Source organism: Dendrobates tinctorius, unplaced genomic scaffold, assembly GCF_039654945.1.
Source record: "Dendrobates tinctorius isolate UK_male_01 unplaced genomic scaffold, ASM3965494v1 ptg000117l, whole genome shotgun sequence".
Lineage (NCBI taxonomy): Eukaryota > Metazoa > Chordata > Amphibia > Anura > Dendrobatidae > Dendrobates > Dendrobates tinctorius.
Window position 1 is genome coordinate 6648175 of NW_027361785.1, and position 12212 is coordinate 6660386.

Here is a 12212-nt window from a genome sequence, read left to right on the forward strand (position 1 = left end):
CGCCTGGTTCGACGCGGCGGATCTCCCGCCTGGTACGACGGGCGGCTCTCCCGCCTGGTTGGGCGCGGCGGGTCTCCCGCCTGGTACGACGGGCGGATCTCCCGCCTGGTACGACGGGCGGATCTCCCGCCTGGTACGACGAGCGGCTCTCCCGCCTGGTTCACACTTCCGTTTTTGTGTCCGCCAAACGGATCCGTTTCCGTTTTTTTGACGGAAACTGATGCAAACGGATCCGGGTTTTTAAAAACGGATCCGTTTTTTTGACGGATCCGCGGTAACTGTAATGAAAGTCTATGGGACAAAAAAAACGGATCCTGCAAAAATGGCGGATCCGTTTTTTACGGAAAACAACGGATTTTGACGGATTTGAAAAAACGGAAGTGTGAAACAGGATGAGCGGCTCCTCCGGCTGGTGACGATGCGGCCGCCTGAAGAATAAATAACGGCTCCCCCGCCTTGTGACGAAACAGCAGTTCTTCCACACAGTGACGCAGTCGTCCGGTGGGCGTGGCCAATTAGAGGGGCGGAGTCGCTCCATACAAGTGTATAGAATAAGGCCACGCCCACTGGGCAGGTTCTGGCCCAGAGCATGTAAGATCCAGGCAGTGACGCTGATGTCACAAGTTGGCGGATCGGGACCGGAGCGTCTCTGGCAAGAGCTGAAGACGGCGGCTGTGAAGTGTAGGACTAGGAGCAGGGAACTGACATTAGTGGCCCCACCACAGCGCCGGAGTGGGGCTTTATGACCACGGCCACTATAAGTTACAGGGGACCCCGTAATCTGACACATGAGCCCGCTGTGCGGCGGCTGCCCCACCATACACCTCACACTTGTCGCAGTAGAATGGGCAGCTCAGCCGCCACCCACACTGTGTCACAGCCACGGCAGACAACGCACGGGGAGCCCGCCATTTCCTTTTTATCTCCTGGCCTCCAGTTATCCCCGCTGCCCACACACCCAGCGTCGCCTCACCAGGCAGTTAGTTGCCATAGCCACCGGCGGCTGGGCGGCGCTGCCCGCAGCACTTCCCGCCGCTGGGAGACGTGCTGATGACGTCACGTGTGTACGGTACATACCCGAGCAGATGAGGGGGACGTGGAGGCTGGTAAAGTACAGCGTGTAACGGGCAGGCGGCGGAGCGACGTGCACCGGACCGGCCCTGCTTCTCCGTGAGCGCCTCTGTCATGGTGGCCGGAGGCTTCTGCCTGTTATTCCATGTCTTCCGTGAGGAGGGAGTGACCGATCAGCAGACTGGTAATGCGGCACTGGGAGCAGTGTGGTGTGATGGCATTATGGTGGAAGAGGAGAGGGGCATTGCTGACCGGTGTATGCCCCAATCCCCATCACCCACCTGTGCCAGTCACACCTGGCGCCCACTCATCACCATATGGACAGCCATAGCAGTGCCATCTTATACCCCATAGCATCACTATCATATACCGCCACAGCATCGCCATCATATACCCCCATAGCATCACTATCATATACCGCCACAGCATCACCATCATATACCCCCATAGCATCACTATCATATACCGCCACAGCATCACCATCATATACCCCCATAGCATCACTATCATATACCGCCACAGCATCACCATCATATACCCCCATAGCATCACTATCATATACCGCCACAGCATCGCCATCATATACCCCCATAGCATCACTATCATATACCGCCACAGCATCGCCATCATATACCCCCATAGCATCACTATCATATACCGCCACAGCAGCGCCATCATATACCCCCATAGCATCACTATCATATACCGCCACAGCATCACCATCATATACCGCCACAGCAGCGCCATCATATACCGCCACAGCATCACCATCATATACCCCCATAGCATCACTATCATATACCGCCACAGCAGCGCCATCATATACCCCCATAGCATCACTATCATATACCCCCATAGCATCACTATCATATACCGCCACAGCATCACTATCATATACCGCCACAGCATCACCATCATATACCCCCATAGCATCACTATCATATACCGCCACAGCAGCGCCATCATATACCCCCATAGCATCACTATCATATACCGCCACAGCAGCGCCATCATATACCCCCATAGCATCACTATCATATACCGCCACAGCATCACCATCATATACCCCCATAGCATCACTATCATATACCGCCACAGCAGCGCCATCATATACCCCCATAGCATCACTATCATATACCCCCACAGCATCACTATCATATACCCCCATAGCATCACTATCATATACCGCCACAGCAGCGCCATCATATACCCCCATAGCATCACCATCATATACCGCCACAGCATCACCATCATATACCCCCATAGCATCACTATCATATACCCCCATAGCATCACTATCATATACCGCCACAGCATCACCATCATATACCCCCATAGCATCACTATCATATACCGCCACAGCATTGCCATCATATACCCCCATAGCATCACTATCATATACCGCCACAGCAGCGCCATCATATACCCCCACAGCATCACTATCATATACCACCACAGCATCGTCATCATATACCCCCATAGCATCACTATCATATACCACCACAGCATCACTATCATATACCCCCATAGCATCACTATCATATACCACCACAACATCACTATCATATACCACCACAACATCACTATCATATACCGCCACAGCATCGCCATCATATACCCCTATAGCATCGCTATCATATACCCCCACAGCATCGCCATCATATACCCCCATGGCATCACCATCATATACCCCCATAGCATCACTATCATATACCGCCGCAGCAGCACTATTCTCACCATATGCCCCTATAGCATCACTATCATATACCGCCACAGCATCACTATCATATACCGCCACAGCATCACCATCATATACCCTCATAGCATCACTATCATATACCGCCACAGCAGCGCCATCATATACCCCCATAGCATCACTATCATATACCGCCACAGCAGCGCCATCATATACCCCCATAGCATCACTATCATATACCGCCACAGCATCACCATCATATACCCCCATAGCATCACTATCATATACCGCCACAGCATCACCATCATATACCCCCATAGCATCACTATCATATACCGCCACAGCATTGCCATCATATACCCCCATAGCATCACTATCATATACCGCCACAGCAGCGCCATCATATACCCCCACAGCATCACTATCATATACCCCCACAGCATCACTATCATATACCCCCATAGCAGCGCCATCATATACCCCCACCGCATCACTATCTTATACCCCCATAGCATCACTATTCTCACCATATACCCCCATAGCATCACTATCATATACCGCCACAGCATCGTCATCATATACCCCCATAGCATCACTATCATATACCACCACAGCATCACTATCATATACCACCACAGCATCACTATCATATACCCCCATAGCATCACTATCATATACCACCACAACATCACTATCATATACCGCCACAGCATCGCCATCATATACCCCTATAGCATCGCTATCATATACCGCCACAGCATCGCCATCATATACCCCCATAGCATCACCATCATATACCCCCATAGCATCACCATTATATACCCCCATAGCATCACTATCATATACCGCCGCAGCAGCACTATTCTCACCATATGCCCCTATAGCATCACTATCATATACCGCCACAGCATCGCCATCATATACCCCCATAGCATCACTATCTTATACCCCCACAGCATCACTATCTTATACCCCCATAGCATCACTATCATATACCGCCACAGCAGCGCCATCATATACAGCCACAGCATCGCCATCATATACCCCCATAGCATCACTATCGTATACCGCCACAGCAGCACTATTCTCACCATATACCCCTATAGCATCACTATCATATACCGCCACAGCATCGCCATCATATACCCCCATAGCATCACCATCATATACCCCCACAGCATCACTATCTTCTACCCCCATAGCATCACTATCATATACCGCCACAGCATCGCCATCATATACCCCCATAGCATCACTATCATATACCGCCACAGCAGCGCCATCATATACAACCACAGCAGCGCTATCATATACCCCCATAGCATCACTATCATATACCGCCACAGCAGCACTATTCTCACCATATACCCCCATAGCATCACTATCATATACCGCCACAGCATCACCATCATATACCCCCATAGCATCACTATCATATACCACCACAGTAGCACCATCATATACCCCCACAGCATCACTATCATATACCCCCACAGCATCACTATCATATACCCCCATAGCAGCGCCATCATATACCCCCACCGCATCACTATCTTATACCCCCATAGCATCACTATTCTCACCATATACCCCCATAGCATCACTATCATATACCGCCACAGCATCGTCATTATATACCCCCATAGCATCACTATCATATACCGCCACAGCAGCGCCATCATATACCCCCATAGCATCACTATCATATACCACCACAGCGTCACTATCATATACCGCCACAGCATCGCCATCATATACCCCTATAGCATCGCCATCATATACCCCCATAGCATCGCCATCATATACCCCCATAGCATCACCATCATATACCCCCATAGCATCACCATCATATACCCCCATAGCATCACTATCATATACCGCCGCAGCAGCACTATTCTCACCATATGCCCCTATAGCATCACTATCATATACCGCCACAGCATCGCCATCATATACCCCCACAGCATCACTATCTTATACCCGCATAGCATCACTATCATATACCGCCACAGCATCGCCATCATATACCCCCATAGCATCACTATCATATACCCCCATAGCATCACTATCATATACAGCCACAGCAGCGCCATCATATACAGCCACAGCATCGCCATCATATACAGCCACAGCATCGCCATCATATACCCCCATAGCATCACTATCATATACCGCCACAGCAGCACTATTCTCACCATATACCCCTATAGCATCACTATCATATACCGCCACAGCATCGCCATCATATACCCCCATAGCATCACCATCATATACCCCCACAGCATCACTATCTTATACCCCCATAGCATCACTATCATATACCGCCACAGCATCGCCATCATATACCCCCATAGCATCACTATCATATACCGCCACAGCAGCGCTATCGTATACCCCCATAGCATCACTATCATATACCGCCACAGCAGCACTATTCTCACCATATACCCCTATAGCATCACTATCATATACCGCCACAGCATCGCCATCATATACCGCCACAGCAGCACTATTCTCACCATCATATACCCCTATAGCATCACTATCATATACCGCCACAGCATCGCCATCATATACCCCCATAGCATCACTATCATATACCGCCACAGCAGCGCCATCATATACCACCACAGCAGCGCCATCATATACCGCCACAGCAGCGCCATCATATACTGCCACAGCAGCGCCATCATATACCGCCACAGCAGCACTATTCTCACTATCATATACCCCCATAGCATCACTATCATATACGGCCACAGCATGGCCATCATATACCCCCATAGCATCACTGTCATATACCGCCACAGCATCACTATCATATACCGCCACAGCATCGCCATCATATACTGCCACAGCAGCACTATTCTCACCATCATATACCCCTATAGTATCACTATCATATACTGCCGCAGCACTATTCTCACCATCATATACCCCCATAGCATCACTATCATATACCGCCACAGCTTCGCCATCATATACCCCCATGGCATCACCATCATATACTGCCGCCGCAGCACTATTCTCACCATCATATACCCCTATAGTATCACTATCATATACTGCCACAGCAGCGCCATCATATACCGCCACAGCAGCACTATTCTCACCATCATATACCCCCATAGCAGCGCAAGCATATACCGCCACAGCATTGCCATCGTATACCACCATAGAAACACCATTTGCATCACCATTTTTTCCCATAGTATCACCATCATATACTGCCACAGCAGCACCATTGTCACCATCATATGCTGCCATATCAGGGCTATTCTCTCCATAGTATCCCGCCGGACTTCCACAGCTCAGATGTCTGGCAGTGAACGGCTGCAAAGAGTGTGTGTGTGTATATATATATATATATATATATATAAATTTTTTTTTTTTTTTTTTCTCCCATTGATGCGGTAAAGTAGTCCTGTGCCCTTAGCAGAGAAACACCCCCAAAACACAATGTTTCCACCTCCATGCTTGATAGTGGGGATGGTGTTCTTTGGGTCATAGGCAGCATTTCTCTTTCTCCAAACACGGCGAGTTGAGTTAAAATATATATCTCATTACACTATAGTAACGATGCCAGTAGTATGGCATATGACTAATGTGGCCACCACTGCCTGATTCTGCAGAGTAGTTGTACAGTAGCCAAAAGAGAGGATGCCACACATTGAATGCAGCCGCATATTCCTCCCCCATTCAATTTGTTAACATCTAGTTGGAGCTAATAACAGCTGATCAGTGTTGGGTTGGGTGATGAGCCGCCACCGATCTGGTATAGATGACTAGAGGTGAGCAGATCGCTTCGTGCTACCCCCAGGCCACGGTCCAGGTTAGTGCTCGTGCCCTCTGGGTTTGGATAGGACCTGTGTGATTCTTCCTACCCTCCGGAATGTCAGGGTTGTCTTATCATTAGTTTGGTGGTGAGACGTCACCTGTGCACTGCACACATTACGCCAGGCCAACTAATCAAGCCCCATAATGTGGAACCCTTGGACCTTACAGATAGGTCATCACTATCTTGTAACTGGACAACCCCTGTAGCAATGTCTAATTCTTTTTTGGCAGCTGCTTAGTCCTTGTACCCAGTTACGGAAACGTGTATGGTGCTGTACCCCAGCATTAGTACTTTTAAAAGGCGCACAGCTGATTTGCTAAAACAATTAGAGGCTTTGTTTATTTGTTGCTGCTCTCAACTTTAGGTGCTACGTTTTAAAAGGATATCCACTTTAAAATACAATATGTACATTCTTATTTGTTACTCTTACTACTGTTTTTTTTTTTTTTTACAGTTCATCTTTGATTACTAGAAGGCAGACTCCAGAATGTCTCTGCCATCAGTGTCCCCTTCTGTAACACTCCTTGACAAGAAGCATTATAATAAAGCACTTCGGGATTTACTGAGGAGGATTCGTGATTCCAATAGGTAAAGCATATGATACAAACACTACAGCCATATCACGTTTTATGGTAACAAGTAAGATTCCCATGACATCCATCCACTCCTTAAGTTGGTACTACACCCTTTCCAGTTTTACCCATGCATTGAATGCTGTAACGTGATATTGAATTTCCTTCCTAATGCATTTAGGATTTAAAGGGAATCTGTCACCCCATTTTAGCCCTATAAGCTGTGGCCACCACCATCAGGGGCTTATCTACAGCATTCTGTAATGCTGTTGATAAGCCCCCGATGAAACCTGAAAGATGAGAAAAACATTTTAGATTATACTCACCGGGGATCCGGTCTGGTGGGTGTCACGGTCCGGTGGCTCCTGTTGTGAATTCTCTTTATCTGACTTCTGAGTCGGGGCTCCCTCTGGTGGTTACTGCGGGTAGTGGAGCTGGCCGGCTTGACAGAAGTCTGCCACCTGACGACGATGATTGGAAGTCAGGGGTTACTGACTGGGAAGATATAAGTGAGCAGTCTTCCCTCAGTTGATGCTGGTGATTGGTTTCTACCTGTGCATTTTGAGGTCTGCTGTCTCCTGCCTGATCCTGCATTTTTCAGTTAAGTTGTTCATTTGCTAGTCCTTTGCATCTGATCTGGTTTTGCCTCTTTCTGCTTTGCTGTTAGGGTTCAGCGTGCTCCCTGCTGGGGCAGTGCTGGACCCCGCTCCATATGTTACAACTTGTGTCAGTTTGTTCAGTCCCCTGTTATATTAGCCTCTTTTGCTTTGCTGCCAGTTCACACCAGAATGCTGATAGAGTGGGGGAGAGGTCGTGAGACCTCGGTGTTTTTTGTACATAAGACCTGTTGGATTTTTTAGGGTTTTTGTGTGATTGCAGGCAGTGTCTTTCCTATCCTATCTAGACAGTTTGGGCCCCATCATTTGCTCAGTCTATTTTCTGCCTGTGTTTTTGCCTCATCTTGTCTCACCGGCAATATATGTTTGGGGGCTATCTATTTCTTTGGGGTTCTACTCTGGGGCAGTTTAGATTTAACCTTTCTTGCTTTAGGCTTAGTTAGTTAGAACTCCGGCTGTGCCGAGGTGTTTAGGGAATCGTAGGTACACCCCACGGCTACTGCTCATTGTGTTGTTAGGATTAGGGGTCTGCGATCCGCTAAGTTACCCACCTTTCTGGTTTCCTGGTGGCCTAGCCTATTCCTGCCATCCTCCTCGGTGACCTGTTTATAACAGAATCACCAGCCAAAACTGTAGATTCTAGGGTACACTAAAGAAGGAAAGAATTGTAAAAAAAAAAGTGTCCGAATTTTGTTCTATATTTTTTTTCTCTGGGGCCGTCGGAGGATTTTTTCTTTAATGGAGACTAAGCAATTCTCCGCTCGTATTGAGCAGCTTGCTGCTGAAGTGCAGGGAATTTCTGCCTATCTCGCTCAATCATCTGTTGTAGAACCAAAGATGTGTGCTGTAGATAAGCCCCTGCTGGCTGTGGCCGCAGCTTATAGGCTAAAAATGGGGTGAAAGATTCCCTTTAAAAATGTCAGACTTAAAGTTTAAGTTTTATTAAATAAACTGAAAAGGAATCTGTCAGTAGGATCAACCCTCTTCCTAAGTCGTTTGCATGGAACCGCAGGTCATATAAAGTGGAATAAAATGATTCCTTTATATCTACAGTACGTTCCGAAGTCTTATTCTCGAGAAAGCTACATTTTTGTTAATATCAAAAAAATATCTCAACCCAAGGTTACTGGCTAGATATTTAGATTGAAAACCGCAATTAATAATCAAATATAATTTTTTATTGAAATAGATTAAAAAATTCCTGATAAAATTAGGTACCTCAGCAGAGAAGGACACGATCTGTACATAATCCATATGCACATGCTAAAGTTGAAATGTAATCACAACAACCGGATGATGCCTCCTAGTCGTATAGTAGCTATCATAATGTAGTATAACAAATTATATTGTGGTACGGTGTTAGCCATAAAAATCGATGTGAATATTTTTTTGCCCATTGATGACAAAAGTATTCTCAGAGTGATAAATTTAGCCAATAAAGGTATCAATCCTAGAATACTTTTGTCATCATTGGGCAGAAAAGTATTCACATCAGTAGCTATCGTAGATATACATTCACATTCAAAGATAGAAGTTCAGCTCGTGTTATTAATATATTTACCAGGATGTCAATTGCAGGGAAAAGCGTGCAGTCCTGTCCTGTCTCTCTACTCGACGCGCGTTTCATGCCACTTCTTCAGAGAGTCTCCAGAGCTTATTTTAAATAGAAGGGGACGTTGCCAATGTGAAACATGTAACGATTGACAGTCTGCTCTTAAAAACTTCAGAAAATGCTCACACAAAGCGCTTAAAATAATCTTCCTGTTCATTTCTATGGAAAGAAGACTTGCTGTTTTTATGCCTGGTGGAGAAAAGCAAGTAGATGTCACTACTTTGAAGTGGCTTATAACGGAAAACGCTACAAATTAGGCACAGTCCAATGAAAAGCTGCAATAAACTATCAAAAAGTATATAAAAAAAAAAAACTGCAAAAAGTCTAAAAAAAAAAAAAAAAAAAAAAAAAAAACTGCTTCAGGAAACCTTCAAAAATGAAAAACTCTTCCATCACCCCTCACAGCCTCTTTTAAACACTACACCACTGCCAGGTTTCCCCAGGCAAAGCCGCTTCAGGAACACGGCAGTGGTTGTTTTCCTGAAACTGCTTAATTAGCGGTTTTGCCTTCATTTTTGCAATATCTTTTACTCTATACTTTCAAGTATAAGGAGCAGGCGGCTTCCTAGTCCGAAGGATGAGCTTTTTTTTAACTGCTTCAGGGTTTCTTAAGCTTGAAGTGGTTAAAAGTCATGGCATAAGACAGGACACGTTCACAGCAATGTCGCTTTGACATTGCTGAGCAACATGTTCACTTTATGGGGCCCTTTTTCATGTGGAATCTGCTCAGTGTGAACCTATCTTAGGCTAGATTCACACCAGCGTTTGGAGGCGTAGCGGACGGTCGCCGTGAATCTCCGCCCCCTGCCGCGCCTCCTCAGGTCAGCTCCGCCTATGGGCGCATGACGCTGCATCTGACCTGCGTACCTTATCTTTAGCATTGGGTACGCAGGCCGTGCGCAGGTATGCTTTTGCCGCCGCATGTGTCCTTTTGACGGTGCAGCGGCAGCACCAAAATGCAACACGGTGCGTTTGGTGCCGGTCGCCGCACCGTCAAAAGGACGCATGTGGCGGCAAAAGCATACCTGCGCACGGCCTGCGTACCCAATCGATTTGGTATCGATGTTCTGCCTTCACACTCTAGCAGACAGCATAAATCACCTTCTATCTTCCAAAATAAGCAGACTGTTCTCTGTAGTCTAACTTGTTTATTGGTGAAGAATATAGAACATGCGGTGAAACTAAAGCATACAAACGACATGAGTAAGTATTGGGCAGATGATCACACAGCTAACACAATTACAGGAAATATACAGTGTGATGCAAACTTTACATGGAATACACAGGTGTATAATTACATCTACTGTGCGCTGGCTGCTCTTCAGTTAATAACATCTTTGACCAAAACTGCATTGCAAGAAAGATATTAATCTTACCAGATATGCTTTACCCGGATAACGAACTCAAGTAGGGGAGTTACAGGAGGACAGATACACATGTGTCCTTATGAAATACACAGAAGAAAATGGCATCTCCCTCGTCCCAGAATACGTTGCTTCATTCCTACCATGCATTGCTTCAATCCCACAGTGCAACACTTCTGTTAAAGACACAGGCTGTAAATGCTATTTAAGACACTGCTATAAATTCAGCCACCACTAGATGGTGCTAACTAAACCAGCACATAATGCAAACATATTTGCCCTATATTCAGAGGGCAGAACAATGTATATTTGCGTTACACCCTCACTGACCAGTGCTGGATCCAAAATGTAATATATATTATAATATTTCAATTTAGAAAAATATATGTTTTAAAAAAACAAAAAGCAGTTGTTTTAATTCATTAATTCACATGCAAATGTAAAAACTTCTTGTTCTGAATGTTTATCCATTCAACCTGCCATACACTCTGGATCAGAAGGGAAAATGTTTTTTTACAGCAGCTTGGAAATCTGTGAACCTGTACGTCACTGTGTGCAGGCTCATAGACTTTCTGTTGAGACCGTACACTGCTTTGTGCACACGCACTAAGGCAAAAGCTGAGTGTTTTAAGGGCGGCTTTTTGACTGATTATGAAGGGTCTCAGGACTCAGATCCCCATTAACCCAAACCATGGGCAGCATGTACCAGATGCTGGTTGTATTATCTCGGCTTTGTATCCTTAACTGAAATGCTGCATCGTTTTCGAGAAAACCATACTTTAGAAGCTGTCAGGGTACCAATCCACACTAGTCATCATCTTTATTCTCATTTGCACAAGGAAAGACTAGAAGCAATGGGATGAAACTGAATGGAAGGAGACACAGATTAGATATCAGAAAAAACTTTTTGACCGTGAGGGTGATCAATGAGTGGAACAGTCTGCCACGAGAGGCGGTGAGTTCTCCTTCAATCGAAGTCTTCAAACAGAGGCAGGACAGATATCTGGGATGATTTAGTGAATCCTGCTTTGAGCAGGGGGTTGGACCAGATGGCCCAGGAGGTCCCTTCCAACCCTACGATTCTATGATTCTAGTGACTAGTCAAAAGGGTGGATCCCAGGCTGCTTCTCCCCGTCCTCTTTAAGATTTTTTTCCCCGTCCTCTTCCCATGAGAATGTTGGACCAATAAACCAGATATGGAATAAAGGACTACATTCGTGTCAAGACTATACTAGTACACTGATAAGCGATCTGATTATTTTTTTTTTTTTTTTTTTCTGGCTATGTGCAAATAAATATATCTGTGGTTGGTCATACTCGTACCAGGTAAGTAAACTTGTATTCATATCATTCTAGAGAAATAGTGAATAAAAGCACTTGAGTATGGAGTATATAATGTTATATAACCAGTGCCACATTTAAACTATAAGACTATGCAGTAT

At 45.9% G+C, this 12212-nt stretch overlaps 1 protein-coding gene across 4 annotated transcripts in view; it reads left to right on the forward strand.

The window, feature by feature from the left end:
* Positions 1–572: 572 nt before the first annotated feature.
* CCDC138 (coiled-coil domain containing 138) overlaps positions 573–12212 on the forward strand; it is a 68790-nt gene continuing 57150 nt past the window's right edge. For 2 of the 4 annotated variants that reach the window (XM_073590496.1, XM_073590499.1), the window contains exons 1-2: positions 1076–1255; positions 7060–7193. In XM_073590496.1, the coding sequence (XP_073446597.1) occupies positions 7093–7193 (101 nt within the window). In that variant the 5' untranslated portion in view covers positions 1076–1255; positions 7060–7092. The other 2 variants (XM_073590497.1, XM_073590498.1) reach the window with 2 other exon arrangements.